Source organism: Halictus rubicundus, chromosome 4 (assembly GCF_050948215.1).
Source record: "Halictus rubicundus isolate RS-2024b chromosome 4, iyHalRubi1_principal, whole genome shotgun sequence".
Classification (NCBI taxonomy): domain Eukaryota; kingdom Metazoa; phylum Arthropoda; class Insecta; order Hymenoptera; family Halictidae; genus Halictus; species Halictus rubicundus.
Genome location: NC_135152.1, coordinates 12,684,654 through 12,711,629, shown reverse-complemented (window position 1 = coordinate 12,711,629; position 26,976 = coordinate 12,684,654). Strand labels below are relative to the sequence as shown.

The 26,976-nt window shown below is 37.6% G+C and overlaps 2 protein-coding genes across 10 annotated transcripts; one reads left to right on the top strand and one right to left on the bottom strand.

Annotated features, from left to right (window-relative positions):
- The first annotated feature begins 374 nt into the window (after positions 1 to 374).
- On the top strand, positions 375 to 11,669 carry Asx (transcriptional regulator additional sex combs). 5 transcript variants are annotated; one of them, XM_076786768.1, is made up of 8 exons: positions 375 to 759; positions 822 to 1,085; positions 1,460 to 1,719; positions 1,820 to 2,938; positions 3,013 to 3,294; positions 3,382 to 4,212; positions 5,172 to 5,411; positions 6,202 to 11,669. In XM_076786768.1, the coding sequence occupies exons 2-8, from the start codon at positions 830 to 832 to the stop codon at positions 6,616 to 6,618; spliced, it is 3,405 nt and encodes a 1,134-aa protein (XP_076642883.1). In that variant the 5' UTR covers positions 375 to 759; positions 822 to 829; the 3' UTR covers positions 6,619 to 11,669. The 5 variants fall into 5 exon arrangements, 4 of the variants coding, with proteins under 4 accessions (XP_076642883.1, XP_076642885.1, XP_076642886.1 ...); XM_076786770.1 differs by having other exon boundaries at positions 375 to 1,085; positions 6,202 to 6,534; positions 9,425 to 11,669; XM_076786771.1 differs by adding an exon at positions 5,711 to 5,754 and having other exon boundaries at positions 375 to 1,085; positions 6,202 to 6,296.
- Positions 11,469 to 26,725, bottom strand: Spir (spire type actin nucleation factor). Of its 5 annotated transcripts, XM_076786773.1 has the most exons (18): positions 26,448 to 26,725; positions 26,137 to 26,374; positions 22,927 to 23,231; positions 21,778 to 21,809; positions 21,588 to 21,711; positions 21,366 to 21,523; positions 21,070 to 21,291; positions 20,687 to 20,716; positions 19,954 to 20,217; positions 19,390 to 19,531; positions 17,065 to 17,124; positions 16,662 to 16,955; positions 15,543 to 15,676; positions 15,096 to 15,357; positions 14,507 to 14,820; positions 14,054 to 14,302; positions 13,684 to 13,970; positions 11,469 to 13,598 (listed from the first exon to the last, which is right to left on the bottom strand). In XM_076786773.1, exons 3-18 carry the CDS (start codon positions 23,225 to 23,227, stop codon positions 13,355 to 13,357), a joined length of 3,117 nt encoding a protein of 1,038 aa, XP_076642888.1. In that variant the 5' UTR covers positions 23,228 to 23,231; positions 26,137 to 26,374; positions 26,448 to 26,725; the 3' UTR covers positions 11,469 to 13,354. The 5 variants fall into 5 exon arrangements, with proteins under 5 accessions (XP_076642888.1, XP_076642887.1, XP_076642891.1 ...); XM_076786772.1 differs by lacking the exon at positions 26,137 to 26,374 and having other exon boundaries at positions 26,448 to 26,723; XM_076786776.1 differs by lacking the exon at positions 26,137 to 26,374 and having other exon boundaries at positions 16,695 to 16,955; positions 26,448 to 26,720.
- Positions 26,726 to 26,976: the final 251 nt, after the last annotated feature.

Genomic DNA, 26,976 nt, shown 5'->3' with positions numbered 1-26,976 from the left:
AGTAACTACCGGTCCTTGAAAATAACTAAATTCCTCATCACTAGTGCGCACTATCCAATCAAAAGCCCAATTTTCATCATCTCGGTTTGAAACACTCGTTTTCTATTAGCTTTCGTCTGTTTCATCGTGTATGTCCATTTCGTTTCTTTGTAAAATCTAATTGTAAAATTGAGTATTTCGAGCATGGAAATAGGAATATGCCTTCCATTTCTCATTTATTCGTTTAAACAATGAAATTTTGTTTTATACTTTACAAATTGTATATTAAAGAAAGATTTATTATTGTAATATAGAATAATCGTATAGAAAAGATTTTTATTCTTTTAAAAGACGTACATTAATCATTTTTAGGTACATGTGGAAGAACAATGAATCGTGTTGGATATTAGAGTAATGTGTGGAATTAGAAAGCACTCTATGTCGACGGTGCGCTTCCATGGTATAAATATGTAAATACAATATGGCGGATGGAAGCGGAACGTTACGAGCTTCTCCGAATGGCATTTTGCCAATTGATTGAGAAACAGCAGAACTCGTGAATGTGATCGAGTTTTGGGCGTACACGGACGTTCAGGCATCATGGATTAAAAGATATCGCTCGAAATACTAGGACCTTCTGTTGATCGTGTGGAAAATGTCACGAAGGTGGTGTTGTTGAAGAATGTTTATCTCTTGAAAAAAGGATAATCGTGCTAGCAGAACTATCCGGCGCAATATGAAATAAACCGCCACGAAACCCGTGTTTCGTCGAATGCAACGGTACCGTGGCTTTCACGTTCGACTTGCTGCCGGCATTTCGCATAACAATGTCTGATGTATAGGTACTGTCATGGACACAGATGTAGAGCTTGGCAAAGGTGAAGGGTGTGAAACAAGTCCAGGTTGCTCTGGCTATTCTAGCATGGTGCACAGTAAAAAAGTTATCAAACATGCACTACGACAGCAGGCCAAGAGACGCAGAAAAAACACTACCATAGCTGCTGGTAATTCTCGTACTCTTCCAAGGATTGTTGTCAAACCGTTGCCACCACCGCCGCCGAATGACCCACCGCCTCCGGTGAACAATGTGCAGCATATTAACACTAGTAAGTGAAATCCTTTTGTGTAATTTAAAGCGTAATCTACTAGTGTTTAATCTATTATTGACGTACCAAGAACAGCTGATAGAACAAAGGCGTAGACGTAGAAACCTTAGCTATTGCAGGAAAAATTCATATGAATTTACATGTTATATAGTAGCTGCTGATAAATACAAGAGACTCTATTGGGTTAACATTTTGTTAATATAAAGAGGAAAAAATATAAACAGAGATGAGTATGTATATAAATTTTTGTTTGATGTACTTGGTAAGCCAATAAATTACTGATTGATAGAGAAAATTTTATTTGTTAGAATCCTATTTTATAAAGATGAGAAATATAGCAAACAGGTTTTAAGTCATTTTATGTTCAAACATAGCAACCGAAGAGCCTGCTGCCACGATGAGAGAGGTCCTGGCTAGTTTGCCAGGATTTAGTTTGAAATCTGGGCGTCGACGATCAACAAAGAGACTATCGGCGACTGCACAGCTAGAGGCTGGTCTTGTGGATCTCGAATCTCCGACGAGTATTTTAGCCAGCACAAGTTTACGTGCTCTTTTAAATAGGCACACCTTTCAAGGTTTACCACCTTTGTATCAAAGGAAACTTGCGCAACTTTTGCCTGCTGTAGATAGACAGGTAATATTTATAAACTAGTTTTCACAAGAGTATATTTACATTAATGTTTCTATGAAAAGTATGAGATGTTGGGAATATATAATTTGTTTCTTACTGCCAGGATGCAGCCACATCCGGATTAAACAATGAATTCTTTTCACGAGCATGTGTAGAATGGCGTAGACGCTTGGCCGAAGGAGAATTTACTCCCGAAAATCAACAACGATTGAAGATGGAAGCAGAGAGAGATAAGAATAAGTTAGATCCATGGAAAGTGAAACATTTCGAGCCAATATGGGGTGAGAAACGTGAACCCAAGCTTAAATCAGGTCTCCACTGTATTTCGGAATCAAGATCTGGTGGGGCTGTAACGCGTTCTAGTTTAAGACTTCGTTTGGAATCTAGTGTAGATACACCCGCATCGGATGTTCCTTGTCCTGTTATTATGTCTGAAGACAAAGTAGAGGAGGATAATTGTAAAGTGGAAACTACTATAAATAATACAGACGAATTGGTCGAGACACCAGGAATACAAGAATTATTAACAGAAGAATATAACGAAACGACACATACGTTAATAGACGAGAAACATTTAGAATCTGTAAACATAAGTTCTGTAGAAACGATAGCAGACACTGAAATGCTTCAGGATAAACCTGAGGAAGAAGAGAAAGTCACTATTCTCTCAGAGAAGCAAGAGACTGTTAACGAAGACGAAGTTGTCGTACAAGTTTGTCAAGAAACTATTACAAATACGTACGACGAAGAAATTCATTTGCCCGATAGTAAAAAGGATCTCGAACCAATGGAAGATCATATTCTCGAGGTTTCGGAAGAAACGATTCTCTTGCCAGAAGAAAGCGCATCACCAAAATCGAACGAACAACTAGAACAAGTATCCCACACACCTAGCGAAGCAATATCTCAACTATCAACAGAATGCACGCCTCAGACTACGGTAGATCAAATATCTCAAATGTCGAAGGAACAGGTGACCCAAATGTCAGACGAACAAATCTATCCAATGTCTGATTGCGAGACGACGACCATGCTCGAAACATCGCCGACGCATGAGCAAGTTAGATCGACAGAAATCGTTATGGAAGATTCTACATTGATTAATAACAATCAGAGCGAAACGGCTCAGGTCTCTCATGAGAATCCAACAGATGGTGAATCACAAATTCCAGAGGGAATGGAGATTGATAGTGAAACATTGCAACGTATTCATGAATTGGAGGTGAAGCCTTGTGCACTCTGCAAAGACAGAATTCATAAGTTTAATTATCTTACCAAGAGTATACTTGTTTTTAGGTAAGAGGGGAAATGCGCGAAGCGTATGAAGAGATTTCAGGATGCCCCGAAGAGATAATGTACCCTATTCTTGATGGAATGGAAATGGGAACGAACAGTACAGAGGAAACAGAAACGCAAGTTGTTTCAGGTCAAGCAGAGACTGCTAGAGACCAGCAAGATGTGAACGGCGGGAACGAAGAGGAAGCTCTTAGAGAGGCTAACAATTATGTTTGTTCTGAAATGTTAGAATGTAGTTGGTCAGTAGACCCGACTGTTAATAACATTAATAACACCGCGAGGGTAAGTACATACGTAGAAAACCATAAGTTCTCTTTACACGCTACAAGGAATATTTCCTGTTACTGAGGTTTCTCTTGCTTTGTGAAGACGCAGGAGGAGCTTCAAGTCCCGTGGCCATTGGTAGCCGCAGCTTTGGACGGATCTGTAGCCGCAAACATTACCGTGACCACTCAAGATGAATGTAACGACACGCCAACTACCACTGACGCGACGACAACTCAATCTCAACAGTTCATCAATGCCGATTCGAACGTGGAATCGGTGAACTGTATCCAGTTACCAGTGGTCCAAGGGACACCCTTTCAATCCGAGGGCCTTGCGATCGGCACGCCCAGCACAAGTTGTATAATGAAGAACTTTCAATCGCAGAGTTCACCGATCATAGCTTTCCCACAGTTACAATCGATCAGATTCGTACAGACTAGTTTTCATTCTGATCAGACCGCCGCTGCCGCTTTGAACAGCACGTCCCCGATTACCGGTCAACTTCAAACCCAACAGACCACCAACTCGCAAGTGAACATAATGAGAACACAGGAAGAGGTGGTGCAATTGAATCCTCAAAATAATTCCACGCGGAGCAACGTTGTCAGGAGCAACGTCACGCAAAACCCAATCTCGAATGTTGTACCTGCTTCGATCGGGGTGCAACAGAACCGAGCGCAAAATACCATCGTTATACAACAACAAGCTTCTGCACCGGCCCAACCGCGGCAAGTTGTTGCAACTATACAACAGCCACAGTATCCTGGAGCAACTGTGGCGGTGACGTCGAGGACTTCGCGCTCGAATAATCAAGGCAGTCAAAGGGGTTCTAGGAATAGTAATAAGGAGCAGGGGGGAGGCAGATCTCGTAGCACCACGAAAGAACCACCTGGTGCTGTAAATTTGGAGCGCAGTTATCAAATATGTCAAGCGGTAATTTCAAGTACATTTTAGAGGTTCCTATTTTACGTGTATGTAAATACACGAGTAATCAACGAATTCGGATCTTAATCCGTGCAATATTAATGGGTACCCGTTCATTTTGATTTCACGAATACTCGTATGTCTACATTACACATGTATTTTAATACACGGTGATATAACGTTGAACAGTTGAACGTGAATTTATTATTAAAAAATACACGGATCTCTGTATTCGTGTACACGGAGAATAGTGTATTGAAAACACGGATACTTAATTCACGATATAGGCACTTCATGGGTTCCGTGTATATGTGTCCTTTCAGTACACGTTCAAAATTGTAGTCTTCAGTACATTTATATTTTGTGCTATGGACTAAGGCAGGCCTGTCCAACCTCCGGCCCGCGGGCACGAAGTGATGTTCCTCCACTAATTGACACGGTCGTATCGCTAGAAGCGCATGATATTTGTTTCTATCGCGGACCTATTCCTATCGTATATTATAACGTAAGAAGGAATCTGTGGGGGAACGGACAGATTGATGATAGGGACCGTGTGTCCCGCGATGAAACAGAAGTTGGACAGGCTTATACTAAGGGATTCTAGGTGAAACGAAAACGAATGGTCTTACGAAATATTCTTGAACTTGCTACCCCATTGAATTTGAATACGATATATGTACGGGGTAAAGCCACTTTAGAGCACGAAAAACAAGCCTAATTTTGAGAATTTTTTGTGGGAATATAATGAAAGAAATAAGAAATCTATTTACAGGTCTTTATTATATAGAAGATGTTACCGTTGCTGTAGTGTCGTACTAAGTTCATAGTCGGTATAATAAAGACTTGTAAAGAAATTTTTCATTTATTTCATTACGTTACATTCAGTTTTTTGTGCTCTAGAGTGGCTTCGGCCTCCAAGCCATTCTTTCCTTGTTAAGGCAAAGTAAACATTCTTTTTCCTATTGCAGGTCATACAAAGTTCGCCAAATAGAGATCAGTTGAAAGCACATTTAAAACCTCCGCCGAGCTTACTTGCTAGAGGCGATGGTGCGTTCACCACTAGTAAGTCAGGCGGTCGCACGATCACGACCGTCAAGACTCAAAAACCGTCTCAAACAATACAACACAACAAACAAGCTCAAAACAAAACGCAAGCAGTTATGCTGAGACACGTGTTTGCCACGGCGCGACAAGCAACATCAGCAGAAGTATGTTACACCTTTGTGAACAGTCATATGCTATAGCTTACATTATATTTTACTCTATACTGAATTTAAGAGCGCATTACTCTCATAAATCATCACTGATATTATCAAAATTTAAGAACGAATTCTTTGTTATCATTTTCCTGAAACGGATGCAAGTAGACTTCAGATCAAATATATCGAAGAAGTGCGATCATGCTTATTTCCATTTATTTAATCACTCAATTCGCATTTGGATCGCTCGTATAAAATAGACACTCGGCTTGCGCATGTACTATTTTATACTTTTTCTGTGTGTACAGTGCTAATCTTGCGAGTGGCTTGTGTTGATCACTGTATCATACAGGTATCTAATAAATAAATCTTCTTACTAATTTTCTGCTTCTAAGTGTGGAAAACGAATCGTGATCTCGACTTTCGGAGTGGAGATAGTATTAGTAAAATATGAACGGGTGAATGAGTACAAATATATTTGAGTAATGCCATTTTTATTCGAGTACAAATAAAGTACGTGCTTCCAGAGCCCTAACATTTTTCAATGTGCCAAACAAACTTAGTACAATGCTTGCAAGCACTTCTTTAATTCACATTTATAAATTCTTAAATATTACTGTATATTTTTTATATATCTGTTTGTTATGCAGACATTTTTACTCTGTAAACTCTGTGTATTTATGGTCTGAATGGTCAGTCTCTTTAATTTACAGTTGTACTTAAAGAATGTTACAGCTTTCAGTTAATTAACGGCGATTGTAGCATAGATTGGTAGCTAATAGAGAGATGAAATTTTCAGGTTCCAGAAAGCAATACCGTAGCACAGTTAGGATCCACAACGACAGGTGGACTAGGGCAATACATACTTGTACAAAGGACAGGTGTCGGAGACAGCGCACCTAGGGCGTCTTCTGCCCCACCATTGCCTCCACAAATAGCTGGTATGGGTGTTGGAGTGCATTTGGTACGTGGTAGACCAGCCAGCGCCGGAGAAGGTTCCCATCAAGCTGTGACATTGAAGGCAAGGGGTGCCGATGGCAGGGGAGGCGGTGGAGCTGAACCTGCAGCACCTGGAATGATAATGGGTGGAGATCCACCTCCTCCCTGCGAGTGTAACATGAGGGGTGCAATGGTAATATGCCGGCAGTGTGGCGCCTTTTGTCACGACGATTGCATCGGGCCTCAACGTATTTGTGCTACCTGTCTGATACGTTAATCATTGTTTACCAATTGTTTATGTATAAATTTAGAACTGTACGACCAAAGTGCTGAGTATCAAATTCCGGAAATAGAGACAGACACAAGCAGGGCTCGAGAACTGTTATGATATCGGTTTCGGTTTTTAAAACGGTTACGGCGAACCGAAGTTCCCAGCCAACGTCTGTTTTGATTACGGTTCTTGTCTTGGTTCTTATACCAGTTCCGAACAGTTATTGTTTCGGTTCTTACGGTAATAGAATCGATTCTCGCATCAAATTTTCATCCGTTCTAGGAGCGAATCTAGATCTTTGAATCGGTGAACATTTGTAAATGAAATTTGCCGCAAAATTGTATATAACAAAGAGAATTGTTGTCAAAATTTTTTTTACATCCGATGTATAGAACCGAAGAAACAACTGTTTGGAATCGATATAAGAATTCCAACCAAAACAGATATTAACTGGAAATTTCGGATCTTCGTAACAGTTACTCGAAATGGAGGTTCTTCATAATTGTTTTAATCAGAACCTTTATAAAATGGTTTTAAACAGTTAAGGACGTAAGAAAGAGACGTCCTCGTTTCTTCGGATCTTCGTATTGATAAATGGAAGGGAGGGATTGATTAAAAAAAGAAAGACACATTGCATTAAATTTCGTACTGTCAACCGAGTTTGTTATTCAGCACTTTAGCGTGAACGGTGATTTGCGTAATGGAGGGGGTTGGCGGATACAGTTGGAAGTAATGACTCTGTGATTGTTTTTCAGTATTAATCATGTATTTACATAATTACTGTACGCCTTTCTTTCGTCTCTTGTCCGTATTGTCCGTATATACGAATGGTTTTTTAAAAGATTTTAACAGAGTGTATTTTAAAAAAACGAATTTTTAATCATTTTTAATTGATAGCTATTTTATGGAACGCAAAGTAGCTGTACCTTTGATTATCTTGACTAACAATCAAAATATTACAACTGTATCCTTATAAACCCTCACTTTTAATACAAATAAAAGTAAAACTCTTACAGTCAGATTCTAATACCGTCTTCCAATAAGCATTACATTCTTTATAATACGTCTTTAATATTTATTTATTAACAGAAGTTAAGTTTATCTTTGTTACATAAAAGATATTCCTGTACACGCTGATCTCAGACAAGGGAATCGGGAGGACTATTCTTACAAGCTCTCTCTCTCTCTTTCTCTCGTATATGTTTCCCTCGATTGTAGAGTTTCAAGCATAAAGAGAAAACAGATTTCCATTCGTCGCGAATCATATTTCTATAGAGCATCCTGTACAGGAATGTTAGTTTGGAATAAAACATTGATTACTATCATTAATCTATTGCCAACAATGACAAAATCTGACTAGATACTAAAAGCGTAGTGTTTATGTAATTTAGCTTTACCTCTCACTTCGTTGTAAACAATTCTCTAGAATAGCATCGAATACGTTACTTGCTTCGCGTTAGCGTTCAAAGTCACGAGTCAAACATGAAACACTTGACAGAGAAAAAGTGCATCAGTCATAGTTTCACCATCGACATTTCATTCTGTATATAATTCGCATTTCGAACGTTCATTTCTCAAGCATGATTTCCAGATTGCCGTGAGCCGTGACGATGCATTACTATAGTCTCTCGTTACACGCACGCATCAATGTATTTATATTTCACTCATTCACTCATTCATATTCAATATGTTCTTCAAAGCACTTTGCATGGTATATTTAATAATTCATGGATTTATGTGCAAATTATTATTATTAAAGCATTTGCAACATGGTCCTAATTTTTAATTTCTGTCTAATCTCAGTCAATCCCTATTGTCAAGCTCTAGAAGAAAAACAAAAATTTCAGCGTTGATTACAAATTTTGTAAATTTTCGTTCCCATGTTCTGAGGATACAGTGAGTAAATTAAATGTACATAACGGGAGACTACTGTAATTTAATTCACTATTTCTTATTACACAGAAATACATGCATTGAATACAAACATTGAGAGAGAAAACCACTCATACATAATTGTCTGTTGCTTTCAATTGATTTTTAAGTCAGTACTATGCTATCAGATTGGTGCATACGAAATGTCCGATTTTAGAATGCAAATATAATGAAGCCTTTTGATCGAGAAATATTATTATAGTCTACAGGTTCTTTACATGCCATTTTAAGGTACGACGCTGATCTTTCAGGTCCTATCTCCAGTTTTTATTTATATATTTAATTTTAATGTTAAATAAAATGTATTGTTATTATTGTGATTGTTCTGTATTCTTCTTATATGAGTGGAGAAGTAAACATATTGACGATACCATTATGTGATGGTAAATGTAGGCACTATACATGTCAATGCTAGAAGAAACTCAATACTTGAAATGTCAGTTGTATAAATAATGAACACAAACGATCAAAAAATCCAATTCCACCATAATACAATCAAAAGATTTGTAATTCGTTGACAGGATATGTTGATTAGATTGGTGCGCATGTAAATCAATGCGTTTTATTTAGAAAAAAGTTACGTTTGTTTAACGATATTGTTAAACAACAGACATTTCATGTGCAACAACCTAATACAGATAGTATTGACTAACAGTTGGAAGTAAAAGTCAATAGTGTAACAAAACACATTTTCCTCTCAATGTAGTATTTACGTGTATCAATGGATATTCGTATTGATATGTTTCCATTGGAGTCATCGATGCTAATAAGTAGTGTTCTTAAGATTCGATAGACAGAAAGCAAACCTATTGTGTATTTGTCGCTCAAATGTAAATAAAATCATACTCGTTTAATGTGTAAATTCGTTTAATATGCGCAGTGTATGTGACGACTAAGGTACGAATTTGGCTACTGTGAGCGTTGTGGAGAAAGTAATAGTTAAAACAGGGTGAAAGCACCGAGTAATGGGCACGGTGAAGACGGGAATTGCATCGGTTTGCCGACACCTCAACGCAACGTTGACGAGCGCTGAATTCGTACTTTAGAAAACGATAACATATTACCTGTCGGAAACAGCAATAGCCACACGTGTATGTACAAAGATATTCTATATTTAAAAGCTGCTGAAATTAAAAAGTAGTATTAAGTCAGACATGAGTATTCCTTTTGTTTTAACCGCCTCTTCAAATTCATAAGTAGACTGCGGATATTCTCACTCTATTTTAAATATTAATTTTTTCGGGGATTATTTCTTCTGCGGAGCATTATTAAATGTCGTTTATTTTAGAGTGCCTTTTATACATTAAATATTCTGTCAATGTGCAAATATCCGCGGCTACTTATCAGTAATATAATTTGGTAAGACAAAAGCTTTGTTAGGATATTTGCTTTGCAATGTGTTCCTTCAATCATGGAGGTAATATTCATTTTTCGTACAATGGATTGTAACAAAATGTTAACGCGAACTTGCAGCAATTATTTCTATAACATTGACGAAATATTTCAATTGATGAGTATATGTCGACTAACAAATTGTAAATTTTGTATTTGTATATATATATTTATATTCTAATCCACTGTACAATTATGAATACTTACAGACTTTACATTGTATTACTTTTTAATTTTAATATATTATCATGTATAGAATATTTTGTGCATATAATCAAATGATCTTGCTTTCGATCGATGATTATATATTTAATGTTACTTCTCTTGTACTCTTTTTTTATATTTTCAATGAGACTTTTCAATATTTTTCATTAATGCAACTCTACATTTTCTCATACGCATCAAATAGAATCTACGGCTGTGATAATGTTTCTCACTGGAATTTTTGCTACGCAATACTGTACTTGTTTTCCTGACGTGAGTTTCATTCTTTCAATAAACTTATTGAAAATTTTATGACGTATCAGTATTACATGTAAATATTGCTATCTATACGTGCGAGAGTTTGTGGGTGTTGTATTAGTTAATAAATAAGCAAGCTTTGCATTTAACTAGATTTCGTCTTGAAAATAATAATGCATACTTCAAGAACTAATTGTCGAGAGACTGTTGCCTTAATTATATATATGTAAGTTATATACACGGGGTATTCATATATATATATATAGAAACGTTCTGCAGTTTACTATCGATTTATAAATTGCGCGCAGAGATCCTCCATTTTAGAAAAATAATCAATACTGTACAATTCGTAAAATACGATATTTAATAATAATTTATTATTAGAGTTATTCATTAAAGAAATTTAGTTCTGGACTGGTTAAGGTTTTTATTACAGGTTTTACAAATAAAATAACTGATAAACCAGCGTCAAATTTCGAACAATAGATGATATTAAAATGTTAATAATAATAATAATAACAAAATAAATATGTACTCAACTTTCTACCTTGCAAGATATCAGGATAATTATTATTATCTACAGTCCACATTATACATCGACTTAAAAATTCAGTACTTGTTTACTTCTACAGTTTTAGATCGATTTGTAAATTACTCCAACTCAAATAATAACTTTTTATATTTGAAGAACAATGCGATTGTTTAAAGTTCAAGGTAATGAGAAAGGATTTAGAACTGAATTACTGTATGATGAAGTCATATATTACGTATTATTCGTTGGCCAGAAATGTTAAGCACATTTCAAGATCGTATACAGTTTCTTAAATTAAAAACATAATATTGATTTTGATATTGTTTCAGCACTCGCATAAAAAAGGGCAAAAAATATATCTTTCTATCATGTATGTAAACAGCGTTATGCATGAAAGAACAATTATAATAGTAAACAACTTTTACAAATATACCATTTTTTTAATATTTACAATAAAATGTCAAATGAGAGAAAAACACTTTTTGATTGGAGATAACGTCTCGAGTGATGGATTGGAATATATGATATATTTTGGTCATTTTCATCATAAAAACAAGATTTTCTACTAATCATTCATTGATATACATATTATGTTGTACATAAAAAACGATAAATTATTATAATCGATGATTATCTTATTAGCTGTCGTGTAAATCCTCTTGCGCCTTGCTGCGATATCATTTTGATTTTTGCCGGAGACCATTGGGAATCTAGCTGTATGACTAAAAAAATAAATAAATTCCATTCTCAACTGAAAGCCATTTGTCCATTAGTAGATTTCACCAATTCACTTTACACATATTAACAAATTTATAGTTCCACTGTTACGTATACAACTCAGTGTTAGACCGTACCAGCATCAATTGTAGTGCAATTCACATTCTTCGTTTCCCTTTCATTTGTACTCTGAACCACTATCAGTTTACGTTTGTACATTTCCTCTTTAACAGCACTAAATCTGTACAGGCCAACAGCCACTTCATTGTACTAATTATCTAGAAATCTGTCTGCAACAAGAGCCACCACTTATCGTTTTCTTTTCAACTCATTAATTTGCTTCAGCGTACAATTGATTCATTCACAGTTACATTTAGCATCTTTTCTGCACTTAATACTGTATAAAGAAAACGAATAATAATCGCAATAATAATAACAAGAACAGATGACATAGATGAAGATCGCACTACGCAGTCGTATGAATCGCACAAAATACAAATGTATATGTATATACAGTAATTACAGTTACAATATAAAGAAACATGTTTGCTTATTGTTTCGCAAAGTAAAATAAATAATTGCAATAAATATTGAACACACAAAGTAATAAATAATATCACAAAATCTTACAAAATCATACAAAATCTTTCAATTTACAGAAATTAATGGCAACTGACTTATGATACAATTGTGCATCCGACACTGACTCTATGAATTAAATGATGTCTCTTAAAGATATGAATTAGTGTCGCGCGGACGCAGATAGATTTAGTGTTTACAACAAGGTAGAGGGCGAATTCACATAATATCCGTCCCCGGAACAATTATTCAAGTTTAAACATTTCCCAGTGTTTACGAGCTGAGAATGCACACAGTGCGTATCCCCTTCTTTACCATTAAGATTAATTACTATAATTATCATTGAATTGGGAAGCAAAAATAGTTCACCACCACTTGCGAACCAAAATGGAATCTTAGCCACCATAATGAAATATTTGACTCAGTAATTATATCATTTTTCATCTCAAATTTGCATGCATTAACGATACTACTTAGATATAAGCCTGAATGTAGGTACGTAGACTATATTAGATGCCACAATATATCAGTTTCTCGTACTAGATCCCTTATCTCTTAGATTCCACCGTATTTTTATCGAAAAACAGATTAGATCTACCCTGCTTTGTATAGTGTACCTCCATCTTCATTCTTTTCGAAAGATAATAAATAATTTTCAGAAAATTTTTGTTCCTCCAAACAATAACAAATTTTGCTAACTCTAGTGCTAACTCTTTCACAAAAAGAAAAGAATTTGAAACATTTGTTTCTAAATCGTCGCTTGAAATATCTGCACAAAAGAAACAAAGTATAGCCTGCTCCACAATACTATCAAACGATTCTGTGTAAACCCATCGTGCACCAAATAATAGAACCAATACAATATTCTCGAGGTCTTGCGTAGCAAACGATACTACGCTCGTTGTTTCGAAGAGAGAAGGAGACTGGTAACCATTCGCAGAAGATTACCCTTACAAGGAGAACAAGAAGACATTGGTACAAGGAGAACGAATCTAATCTACGTGCCTCGGTTACTGGCACAGTAGTATGTAAATCCACGTATCAGAATTGCGAACGAGAAGACGCGCCAGTTTGCCAATCAAAAGTTGGTCGACCGTTGAACATCCGATACCGGGGCGGAGCAGACTCTCAAACATAAGCTGGCGAAAGGTTCAAAGTAAGTCGCGAAATGACATTGTTGCGTAATGTAGCCCTTGTTGTTCTCGAACTCTTAATTATCTGTATCACCATTATGCGACAGTCGTGACAAACGACCATGGAAACGCCTCGCAGTCGTTCCGCGACCAATCGTTGTTCTGAGCTTTGACTGCTGAAGCCAGAGAACGCTTTTGGTGATGGCACGTTCGCCGGACTGCCGCTGCTTTTGCAACTTCTGCGAACAACGAATTACAAATTAATACTTGGCCATTCAAAGTTGTTGGTCAAGATCAATGATCCATTGATGCAACCGCAATCACCTCTTATCCAAATGGTCCGTATCTTTGCGCGCGTGAGAAGGTGGCGTCGAGGTTGGCGTGAGTATCAAAACAGGTGTCGTAGTCGGCGTGGACGAAGGTGTCACGCTTTTCAGAGATGATTCTTTGCGTCTAGAGGCTGGCGATGCCGGCGCAGATCCAGCTGCTCCGTTGCCTCTGAGCCAAGAACTCTTACTGGTGTCCGGTTCCGATGATGATGGAGAAAGAAGTAGTCCAGGTGATAATAACACCACGGGAACATGTGCAAAATGTTCTGTAGGGATGCGCATCTAGGATACAAAAATACAGCGATTAATCTAGATCAAGATAAAATCTGTACTGTTCTTATTCTGTCTACAGATAGAGAACTCACTTTGGAGTAACACTTCACGCACACGGTCCTTTCACACAAACGGCAACGCTGTCCCCAAGGACCTAACAGTCCAAATCTAGTCTTTAGGCAAAGGAAACAGACTCGCCGTTTTTCTACATCTTCCTTCACGCGTCCTTCTACCGGCAGAGATTCTAATTCGGCTTTGGTAAGTACACTACGAATATGCACAATCTCTTCGAGGGTTAAAGAAAGCCTTTCATCCAGGAACATATCGCCTAACGTAGGTTTCTAGAAGAAAAATATTTCATTTTTCTTTTATTGGTAATCATCCACATTGAATGGGTGAAAACAGCCCTCAAAGTTGGAGGTCTGAACCATATTTGGTCAAATATCTCGGAAACTATTAGAGCTAGAGGGGCGGTTCGAATGGTAGTTGTGTATTTTTTTTTTTTTTTATGAAATAGTTACTATTTTGTTCCCCCGGATTCTCACCTGTGCTTTATCTTCTTGCCACTCTTCATTTTGATCTTCTGAGTCTTTTGTTGAACCTTCGGCAATCGTTTGTGAACGACGGGGCTGTCTTGCTCGTGGTTGGGGACTTAAACTTGGACTCGGATTCAGGCTGATATTAGGACTCGGTCCCTGACTCAATGTTGACTCTGTTACACCTATGTGCTGACGACTCTGGGGTCTTGAATGAGGAAGAGATGTGGTACCAGTCAATGCTGTGAGCGCTATACTGCGCCTGGCTGCATGTTTCCGGGCCGAAGCTCTTCTAGATGGGCATTGGGTTGCAAGATCATAGGCTATAAAATACAATAAGTTATATGTTACCAGTACATAAGACAAATCTGTTATTATTAGACTGCGGACTTCATGCATTTATGGCAAAAATGATCAAATACAAAATTGAAAAGACATTAAAAGAATCTAAGGATATTTTTATGTTATTTTCGACTTGTTAAGATTATTCGAAAAGAAAATACATTTTCATTTCACTTCGGTTTCTTACGATTGACTTAGACAATTTTTATTTGCATAAAAATGCATAGTCTAGTTATTAGTTGCAAATGGTAATTACATTCCAGCTGTGCATCACAAAACCGGTGATACTCGTTTCTTGTCAGGCGAAGTCCACCCGTTTTTCGCCAAGGATTCGCTGAATCTGCTTCATCGTCGTCTCTGTGATCTTTGTGCCTATTACGAGCACTGCTTCTGTCCGCAAAGGTGGTGTAGTCCTCTTTAAGTTGCCAGTAATTCGTTGCCTCATCCTCTTCCTCGAATCTTGTAACTGCAAATTCTTCATTGTAGTCCTCGTCGTCGTCTTCATCTTCTGCGTCGAGCTATTCATCAAGAACATCTAAATTTAGAAGCTTGTACAATAATGCCTATCAGTCTTTTAGAATAATTACAATAATTTCACAACAACTAGAACTTTTAGTCCTTATGTTTGAAACATTGGTGCCTGCAAATCCTAGAAATTGGTACTTTAGAAGCAAATGCAATTCAAGATGGAAGTAGTATCTACCTTTAAATCAAAATCCACGGGTATTACTTTTCGTCTGCTTGTTGTAGAATTTGAACCATCAAGATCCCTCCTAGGAGGTTTTGGTATTGCAGGTGATTCGCTTCCTTTGATGTCAGCACTACTTTGGGTTTGATCTAAAAATTTCGTTCACACTAATAGGTTTCAACCATGTCGATCACTATTGCAGAGAGCACGGAAGTATGTATGCCGATGATCAATGAACATGACATGTGATCTGTTCCTTGAGAATCTTTTGAAAACAAAGCTTTCCAGAACACAAGACAAATAAAACAGTGGTACCTCGGTAAATCTCAAATACATACATTGCTGCTTCCTGAGCATGCATTGGGTTAAATACAATTATTAAAGTTACATAAATGCCCTTGCATCGAAAGACTTCTCCGTTGTTTGATGCGCGAGTTATATACTTCAGTTGTGATCATCCCGTATGTTTTAATGCTATGCTTCCCACAACCAATATATCCCAAGCAACGTTTTTTCTTCCATAGGCAAATTAGATACATGAACACAAAACTTGTGTGCACTTTAATGCTAACTTTAAGGAAAAGTTTGCAATAAATTGCAACATGTAAAATATACAGGGAGATCCACAAATTGGTTGTTGCGACCAATGATATAGGGTTTCTTTTTATGAAGCTTCACCATAATTTATACATTCTACATTTGTTGTTTTCCTTGAAACTGTGATTTCTGGGTCTAGAAAGACCCAGTCGACGGTCGTGCGAGCGTTAAATAAAAAATTTACAGATGTAAACAAAATTTTTGAAAATATTATCATCATTTCTTTTATAATAAAAAATTACATATTTCAAAATTCGTTTACATTTGCAAATCAATTTAGTACCGTTGCAATTTTCGTTTTGTGCATTTTTTTTTTTTTTTTTGGTAACCTATTGAAAACAAACATCGTGGACTATCCATGGACGAAAGAGTGCAGAAAACTGATTTGAATATGCAGGAGCAAGGGAAACGTTCGTTGCCCGCATGATTTATTCCAAACGATGATTAGAGAGTGCGCACCGATATTCGTCATGGAATTTCATATTCATACATATCACCAGTCGCGTCGGGCGAAGAGAAGATGAATGGTATGATTACCTGGGACCGTAATGCGCCTTCTACGCGACTTACGATTCCTGTTTCCCGGTACCCTGATCTCAAGCTTGCTGACTCTCTGTCTCGGTTGCGGTACCGGTGGTACATTAGCTCGACTTCGGCTCGCGGTAGCCGGTACATTAGCCCCAGTTGCATTGACCTCTGTTGTTGTCGCTGAACTGGTCGAAGGGTCCTCTGTCTGCAGCCACTGAGCCGCCACATCCTGCGCTGGTTCCTGTTCCTGCTCCGGCTGCGACGGTGGAACTTCGCCCAGGACTATCATGCGGGATTCACCGCCTACGATCATGAACTTCATGCTATTCCAGTCCCCTTCTCCTCGTCAACTTTTATCCTATGCAACGGTTCACTGCAAATATTTTTACTTGTAACAACCACGAGCTCTGACCGGAAGTTACGCTCGACGAATCCCTCGCGATCCTCTGGCTCAACTGGAAAATCTCGCGGCCTGCGAATCAACATCATATTTTCTTTTTAAACCGCCAAGCATCCCAACGGGAATTAGATGAAATCATGTTTTTTTTTTTGACGAGAGACACGACAGCGGTCGTGACGATATTCGATCTTCGTCGGAAATGGAAATGTTAATGGTTACCAGCATCCAGACAGTCGTCGTTCATCTGTTCGTCTTTCTCATCGTCCCGAGTCGCTGGTCCGCCGTGGTGCTCGTAAATCCTCGGGTAGAGACTGTACATCAAGTGCACGTGCTCGTTAGTGTGCTTGTCCTCGTTTCGACGACACTTGGCTTACGTTGGACACGGGATTTCGCGTTTCCGAATTGGATGGTTCTCCGCGCGAGAATCGAAAGCGAAAGAAACGTCTGCGGGACGAAACCCGACGAAACACCGAGAGACAAGGAGAGAGAGAGAGAGAGAGAGAGAGAGAGAGAGAGAGAGAAATTAACCGTGATCTGACGGAGCGCGTTCTCTCACAACGATGACGTTCTCGGTCGACGTCAGCTCGCCCTTTCCGCGCTTTCGGTTATTGATCGCGCCTCAGTTTGTATGTAGCTCCGGATACCTAAGCCACCAGCCAGCCTATCCATACCCAATCATGATTCATTCAGATCGACCCTCCCTCGACAAACAGGAGATCGAGAGATATCCGCGACAGGGAATAACGATTACCAAACCGCGAAATTTATCTCTCGGACATGATCAGTGCTTTAGGATGGTTCCTCGTTTTATTTTGCTCGACAACGGAATAAGTCGAATTGATGCACACCGTGGATGAACTTCACATTAATCTCATCGTGGAATTGAATCGATTTAAAGGAGGGGGGAGAATTCTGAGGAAAATAATAATGAGATGCAAGCATTTGGGGGACGGGAGATTATTATTAAAAATAATATGAGAGACACAGATACCACTGTTCTGGTCGAGCTGCGAGGAATTGCCAGGCTGTACTCTCGAGATCACGGGCGAGAGATACGCGCAGACCTGTGCGGGTCTGCGCCCGCGCATCCCTCGCATCCCCTTGCGCATGGACACTTCTTAGTAAATATATTTTCGTTAAAAATACAGTCGCACGTGTGCGTCGCGTGGTTCTCTCTATGTACCTACGGGACATAATATTTTCTGGGGATACGTGCGCTCACGTAGACCGAACTCCATTGCAATATTTCTTCCCCTATCCAACGGAGAACCTCTCTCATAGATTCTTCTTAAGAAATTGAATTTTTTTTCAGGGTATAGTTTAATTGATACTATGACACAAGTTTTAACTATTAGGTTGTTGCACATAAAATGACCGATTTTTAACGGTAACGTTAACAAGCAAGAGCTTTTCTTGAAATAAACTTATTACTCAAAATGAGTACCATTGTGAGCACCATGGTAAGTATGAACATGGTCTTTGTACGTTAAGTTATGCTTCATGAAGAATAATTCCTTCAAAGGTCATTTGAAGGTTAACATATTATACATGGTTGAATTTGTCTTTTCATTAGCCACAACGTTACATTAATCAAAATACGTCGCTCCATTAAAAAAAAAACGACGATGAACTTAGAATAACGGAAAATATGACCTAAAGAAAAAAATCTACACGGTCACAATAATTGCCCCACTGAAGCAAACATTTTCTTCCTAAAACGCTTTCTCGTATTACTAAAAACAACTGAGATATTTTCGGTGAAACTCTTAGGTGACTCACCCTGTATACACCGACGATGCAAATGGGATAATCACCACATTTTGACTAAACATCACATAATACTATTGTCAGTGTGTTTTTTTCCACTCATATAAAAAGAGTGCACGACAACCGCATTGAATGACATTGAAATAAAATTTATTTAAAAGTAAAATTAAATACCCCCATAACAACTGAAGATGCTTTCTATCTTAAAATGATGTATACTAAACTTGAAGAAGTTTTTCTTGTAACAAGAGCATTTCTTGATCGAAACACTTTGTAACAATATTGCATTCCAAAGTTGGACCTATACAGCAACCTAGTATGTAAATTAATTATTTTGGTTAATATAGTTTTAGATTTAAGACCAATGCCGCAGCTTGTTCAGGGAGATTTGTTAAGGTACCAAATAGTCCAGCAGCGACTATATTTTACCGAACATTTAACGTATCCTTGGTACATAGATATAAACTTGACACATCAGATTTCATTGTTTTATTAAACTGTTTAAAAAGCAAAATAACGCGTAACATGCATAAATGATTGCTGTGTAAGTAAACAGGCAACTTAACTTACCACTTTTTTGGGACGGTCGTTCGTTCTTTGGAATGTATCTGTTCCGGGACGGTCTCAGGTTCGGTGGCTTTTTTATGCTCTCCATAAGTAATTCTCGCAGGGTCCATTCCTTTCGTCGCGGTGGTAGTTGTCTTTCAGAGGCCTGAACAGCATTCAACGACACACCATGACAAAAGTCTCCACGATTATTTAGGGGAATCTTACAAGGAATGATCCAGAACCCGGAAATTCAAAAGAATTATGAAACTTTGAGAATATGTAGGGCACATGCAGGTATTACACGATTTTTGTTTGCTGCCCAAATACACTTTAAGAGGGTGAAATCAAACCTTGAAAATTCGACTATTTTTCGATTTTTTGTAATTATATAAACAATTGATAAATATTTTACCAGACGATAGTCCTCATTAACAAAAGACAGTTTTTGTCTGCAGACATTTCACTTACCCCTTATAATTTGAGAATTATAACACAAAAGCGAAAAATAGCTGAATTGTTGAGGGACAACTACACTCCTTATAATCATTCCTTGTTAGATTCTTATCGAACTCAAAGGACTGTTACCTTTTTCAGTGGAGGTTTACTCCTAATAAATTCTAGGATAATTGCGTGAGCGTCTTTTCGCAAATGTGGCGAGGGCGAGGGTGTTTTCCTTAGGCGGTATCTCCTTTTTCTAATATCGTCCATCAAGACTTCATACGGTGTTAACTCAAACTCTTCTCCTTTACCGTGGCCACGGGGTGCGCTCTTTGCACCCAGGTTGGCTTCCACTTTCTTCAGTTTCACTCCTTTTCGCAACTCTTGTATAACTTGTACCCAAAACCGTGCCTATTGAAATATCTTTTTTAGATTCTCGCGATAAGCTTCAACATGTTAAAGAGATGCAAGATCTACCAACAGTGCATGCAAATTGCAACACGACAAAATAACAGTGGAAGCAAATATTTAAATAGTAGTTCTAAAATATTTCTTTTGTGATTATTATTAGGGTGAAAAATGATTTATTGCATGTTAATATTCGTCGGTGCAGCAATTTGTGTGCATGGAGCAAGCTCAATTAACAATTTAATTATACCTAAAATCTATTCATTTCTTTAATTACTGTACACACTGTGTTTGAAATCAACACAAGTGGACACATGCACTTAGAGTAATTAGACAATTATTCTCCGAAAAGTCGATTGTACCAAAACTGTGCAGATAATTCTATAAAATCATGCTACATGCTCGTGTTAACATATTTTAAACTCTAACACTTTCTTCTCCCATGCGCAAACAGTTATTATCGATGACATACTTGTATAGCCCTCCAAATCCTAATGTCAGTCTATAACGGTAGAGAGTGAAGTCAATAAATCTCAAATATCTTATCTCTGCAAAATGACAAATGACTTTATGGGATACGGTAATGTCAGTGGCCCCATTTACGCACCAATCAATCCACGGAGTAATGTAGAATTTGCAATAATTTGTACATAATTGTAAAAAATTAATCTGATGAATCAAAAAAATGTCTATACACATCTTGTATACAAGATTTCAATTGGTTTAAACTATTGAACTATTAACCAGTTGAATTTATATCAACAATTTTGCGGAACCATGTGGAATGTTTCGAAACAGAAAGTTTCATGAATCATGTAAAAAAATGATTTCAACGCGCGACAAACAAAATCTTACCCAGTCAATGAAATCTAAAGTATCGAGATTCTGAACAGACATCGAGTTTATCCTATTGCCATCGTTGCTGCTGACTTCCCTTTCATTTAATTTAAGTTGGTCGGACACTCCTATATTCACTAGCTGGGATAGTTTCAAAGCTTCCACTACAAATGTCCGTATTACAGCTTTGTAATGAGCTTTAGCAGACTCAACGTTACTTTGCGTATGCCTGGTACATAACTATAAATTAATACAAGTTAATATACGCCGATATATGAATGTAACATATTAAAATCTCACGATCAACAACTTACTTCCATCACATCTTTCAACGAGATTATAGACGGCCGTTGTTCGTACGTATCATGACTCTTTTGTAATAAAAATTCGTCTGCATCGGCATCACTGGAGTCCCGCTCGATACCTTCGTCATCCGTTTCCTGCGGACGCTCTTCTGTTTCACCTTCACATTCTACACACAACAAAAACAGTGATAAAATAATGCTCAACAATTTATAATCTCTACGAAATTTTACCTTCATTTATACTGGTCATTAACGTAATGAGTTCCTCTAGATCTGGTGATAACAATCTTTCTTCTTGTTCGTCTAGGCCAAAATCAAGAGCTTTAAATATCATCATGCCTAGTGATAACAGCGCCTGCAATATAAGAACAATTTGCTTTATCCGTCTTCTTATCACAAAAATTTTATAGCGTTTGCTTACTTTCTGCTCGGAGACCGAGGGTTGCTTAGAGTCTGTAACAAATGCAACAAAAATTTATGAAAGAAATAAAAAACGAATATTACAACCCCTAAAAACCTGTTTTCCTAGAACAACCGAGATCGATCTAAGATCGGGAAAAACGATCGGCAGGGCTACTGAATTATCGATGCATGTAGGTAAGTTACCGACTATTCTCGCGCGATAAAAAAATTGTAAACGAGTTCATTCGAATGATCGATGCCGCCATGATTACAGTAGCAATGCGACCCCCATTCCAGCATCAAATACCAAGATCACGCCCCATCTGCAATTCCAAATTCCAACGCGAATGTATGTACATCGAAAGGGCACGATTGAAGCCCGTCAATAAAATTAGCGTACAAGATTGGGACATAACTGCATGCGAATTAGTGCACGTTTGATCGGTGCCGGCCGTTGTAAAGATTGCTAAATCTTTTAAGAAACCACCAAACCAATTACCGCCTGCTTTTTCAAAAGATGTTTGTTTACATCTTGGGCAAAGTTCAATAATCCCAAATTATTTTTGGATTTAATAGTCTATATTATATTAATATTATATTAATTATATTAATAGTCGTCTTATCGAGAATTTCGTCACACGAACAATTAACTCATATCAGTAATTAAGCGTTCAAGATTCAAGGAACGCGTGTTTCGAGCCATTACGTCATTTCTGCTTCAGAAACTGTGCCACGCTTTTCAAAGATGCAATTTTTATATTTAAATTATATAGTATAGCAAATTCTCTTATCAATGGAACATTTAAATATAATAGAACATCAAATATCATCAATATATTAAAACCTTAAATTTTCACATCAATAATATTATACGTTAAATTCGCTATGTTGATGGAAAATTAGCAATCACAATATAACAATAGTGCCACTATATGATATGACCACGTGCATATCATGCACACGATATATCTCAAGTGATACATTCTAAGTAATACAGAACAAGATATAACGTAAGTAGAAAGGACAAAGTATTTTATATTTGAAATTTTTCACACGCGCATATTGTCATTGTTTATCATTGTATTATCTATTTTCCATCAACTATAAAACAAAATACACCGATAAGGGGACGCGGAACATAACCGAGATAAGAATTAAGTACGCTCACCGATTAGATCGTCGAGCCATACGTCTCCATCCTTGTGAAGGACGATCTGTGATAGATCCGAGATTTCATAGAAGTTCTTATCCGGCAGGTTTGACAAACTTCTAGCTGTTTGATAACATAACGCCCATGCCCGTTCCTGACTGACCGGCTCATTGAATGACAACAAAATGTCCTTCAGGTTTAGACGGCCATTGGCGTCGAGTTTGCATACCAGCTTCTTCGTTGATCCTTCTTCATTCTCGCTCTTTGCCGGTTTCTTGCCATCCCCGCACGACACCACGCTTCCCACGTGCGTAGTCATTATTCTGATGGTGCCACGAACACGTTTTAATTAGCGGTTATTATTCAGAGTCGAGTTCGGATGCTACTTCGTACGTTCGCCGAACGGGTCTGGCTTATGGTACCGACTTACTGACATATTTGGCATTCTGTTCCCCCTACGCTTAAATACCAATTTATCAACCCGACGACGTCGAAGTTAGCATTAAAACGAAGATGACGTAAAGTACTGACGCGGGGACGATAAGATTAATTCATGAAGTCACTGGCGCGGGAAAAAATTTTTTTAATTTCCGAGAAACGGCTACTTATTTATTTATTTCCCCTCTGTAAGCACGTATAGGACAAGGGTCGCTCTAGGCGACAGCGTAGGACGTGCGTGTGTGTACGAAGAGCGTAACGTTTCATTATCGGGCGGCTACTTATCGAGCGACCACTGTACGTACAAGAATTTGAAATATTCAATTGGTATCTGTACAAAAATGGAATCGAACAATTGCTCATCGGACTGGAAATAAAACCTCGGTCATTTGTTTTTCCGCGCGAATGTTTTCATCGATCAATTTATCCGAGTTATCGGCGATTGTTTCTTTCTAAATTCGTGCGACCCAAAAGTAAACATACAATACTGCTATCAGTACGATGTATGCCATCTCGTACAATTATGACTCTCGTGATATGAAGTTCTAGTTTGCAATTCATGTTTACCGTGCATCAATAAATTAAAAACTTGAACATAGATTATGACTGTTCAAACTTACTTCCAATTACGGTAAGGGACCCAATTACTGTGCCTATATTAATTATACTTATTTTTAAAGCATAATGAATATTAAAAAATAAGTATAATTAATATGGGCACAGTGATTGGGTCCCTCATACCTGCTGCAATTATTAGGCCAAAGAATGGTAAAAAGAAACCGTAACCGTGTTTGTGTTTTTCAAATAACAATCGTACACACGATCAAATTAATCAAAGAGAAAAGGTGCCTGATACAATGAACGCAAGCTGACTGAAGTATCTCTCTTGATCATCCGTACTCTTAAAAACTAGTTTCAAAGCTGGATGAACATTTATTGCTGGATATCGGTGTGCACACAATGACAAAACCAAGCACAAGATAACGGTACGTAATGTGTCGTAATCAACATACGCCCCTTTTCCCAACGGAGAAAGTGTTTCCGCGAAAAATCTGATTTCGTAAATAAATGTTGAAATCGTCGCCGATATGCAGGGTGTTTTGTAAATGGTGGGCAAAACTTGAGGAATAGATTCCTAATGCTTAGAGAAGAAAAAAAAGTTATATCAACATAGGTCCGGAAAAGATCATTTCTAAGTTATTATCATCAACGCATCAACAATGTTTTTGAAGTAATTCCCGATTTATGTTTACGTTATCGAGGTGTAATAGTCTTGTTTGCAATTTATACTTTATTTGGGAGCATGTTCGGAGCTCAATGAGACGTGAGGCTTGTATTAAGGCAGGAAGTGGACATATTGAACATATTGAACAATTTTCGTTAATCTTTAGAAATTTTTTGCACGAAGACCAATACGCGAATCCTTTCGAATCTTTATGGTTACTTTATTCACCATTATAACAAGGAAAAAAACATTTTTGTAAGGGTGCGTGTCCATTTGCGAGTAAAACTGTCGCGAGTTACTCCCGAAAGACAAATTCGTCAGTGTTTTATTTTGTACGAAAGGAATAGCACTCTCCGATAGCACTCTCAATAGCGTGTACACTGACGAATTCGACTCTCGAGAGTAACTCGCGACAGTTTTACTCTCAAATGGACACGCACCCTAACAATGGAATTATGCTAAATACAGCAGAATTATGTCAGTGTCGCAAGGTTTTTAGGCTTTTTCTTCGAGATAAAACCTGCGCCGGTTGTACCGTCTCTGGTAGTTATCTGAACCGAAAAAATAAAAATTTTTTGAATTTAATTGACATTTCGAAGAATATGAACCCAAGTTGCTGTAAAAATTGATATTTTACAAATGGCACAAATTTTTTTCATTTGTTTAAAAAAAAGGGGGCATTAAAATGATTAATTTGGTTAGTTTTTTAGGTTCATATTCTAGGGAACATTATAAACCGAAGGTGTCAAAAATTTGAAGTTCATCGGTCAAATAATTTTTGTGTTGTCCCCGGCGCAATTTCTGAAAACGTGGTTTCGAGAAAAACGCGTTTAAAGTTTTAAGTCAAGAAAAATTCTAATGTATTCACACTTGTAGCTGTCACAGGATAATCTGCTATTCCTGAGCCATACAATAGACATTCTTCTTCCTCAAATAATCTACTTGCTTCTAATCGTTCACTATATAGATATAACTTCACTAGTAGATAACTACAAGATAACTACATAAGCGTGCACAATGCGTGTGCTCGGAGCGCGGAATCGTGCTGACCCACCAGGCAATAGTATCGATAGGAAGTTCAATTTCGGCCTATAACTTTCAGAATATAATTTGGAAATATGTTAGAAGTGATTTATAAAAAAATCTTCGATTTGTACAAGACCCGCCCCCCTTAATATCGTGCAAACGTAAAGTTGTAGGTGGAAATACGTCACCTCCATAAGAAATAGTGCAAACAGATTTTATTAATCTATCGAGAGGCTGTGTTCAGCCGCGTACTATACGTAAACAATTTGACGGCACTCGTAAATTATAGTTTCACGATTTCTCAAACAATCGAGAAATTCGTGTATTTTTATATTACTGGAATTTATCAACCACTTCTACTGCCTACAATCCTCATTTTACATATAAAAACGATCAATAGCGGAAAAGTTGTGTGTCACAGTTCAAGGTCGAATGTTCGCACTCGTAGTACATATATCAAAATAAAGTCTCGAGTTTGTGTTGTCGCAGGGAACTTACTCGAAACATATCCATGCATCCGACAAAAATAATTTACTTACCCGTCTGTACATATATGTACATAGATACATCAATCTCACTGATCGATCGGGAGAGCGATTAATTGTTAATCGAAGTATATCTATAGGGGCGAAACGTTCTCGAAATCATCGTTTCAAAGGGACACTTTCGTTAAAACTATACGATTCTAACCGGTTCACGTTGACAATCAAATTTTTCGCAATGCAGCATCGGTTCGTTACTCGTGTCATTTTCTGATTCGGTTTCGGACACGTTCGGCTGAATGTTAATCAACACTATGCGGATTACGAAGAAGCAGGATTTGAATGCGTTATTATGATTTAATACGTACTTTTTGCTTATTTAGGCAGCTGACATGTACGTTTCGCTTTGAAACACGCGATGGAAATGTTCACCATGCATCACTTCTTTTGTTCATCGTCCACGGGACACTTTACGCGTCACGTTCCCGGCAAAGTGAAAAATCACTTGATACACAGCTGATCCTTCACATCGAACTCGTCTCCTGCAGCATCTAACATGTATCATATTAATTTCTCCTTTGAGCACATTAACAATCAAGTTCATAGATAATCATAGATAAGTAACTTCTCTAGACAAAGTTGATCGTTGCCAGCGCCGCCACAGAGTACTCTCACAATCCTGTGCATCTGTACAAAACTGATATCGGAATCTTTGGTGTTTGTCTTCAAATTATATATTAAATAAATAAATATAATAATAAATATACCTCATTTCAGCCTCGCGGCAAAGAAATTGGACTTGGTTTACATAAACCTAACTAGTATAATTCTATTTTAATAATAATTCCATTCTTTGTTTCCTACTGTATATCTGCTGCTTAAATATAATTTCCATAA

Bases quoted from the DNA above. Each gene is read 5' to 3' on its own strand.
- Asx (XM_076786768.1), top strand. From the start codon at position 830: ATGGACACAGATGTAGAGCTTGGCAAAGGTGAAGGGTGTGAAACAAGT. The intron at 1,086-1,459 runs GTAAGTGAAATC...GTTCAAACATAG, and splicing joins TGTGCAGCATATTAACACTA to CAACCGAAGAGCCTGCTGCC. The intron at 1,720-1,819 runs GTAATATTTATA...TCTTACTGCCAG, and splicing joins TGCCTGCTGTAGATAGACAG to GATGCAGCCACATCCGGATT.
- Spir (XM_076786773.1), bottom strand. From the start codon at position 23,227: ATGACTACGCACGTGGGAAGCGTGGTGTCGTGCGGGGATGGCAAGAAA. The intron at 20,218-20,686 runs GTATGTCATCGA...ATATTTCAATAG, and splicing joins GGATTTGGAGGGCTATACAA to GCACGGTTTTGGGTACAAGT. The intron at 15,358-15,542 runs GTAGATACTACT...CTTGATGAATAG, and splicing joins CCGTGGATTTTGATTTAAAG to CTCGACGCAGAAGATGAAGA.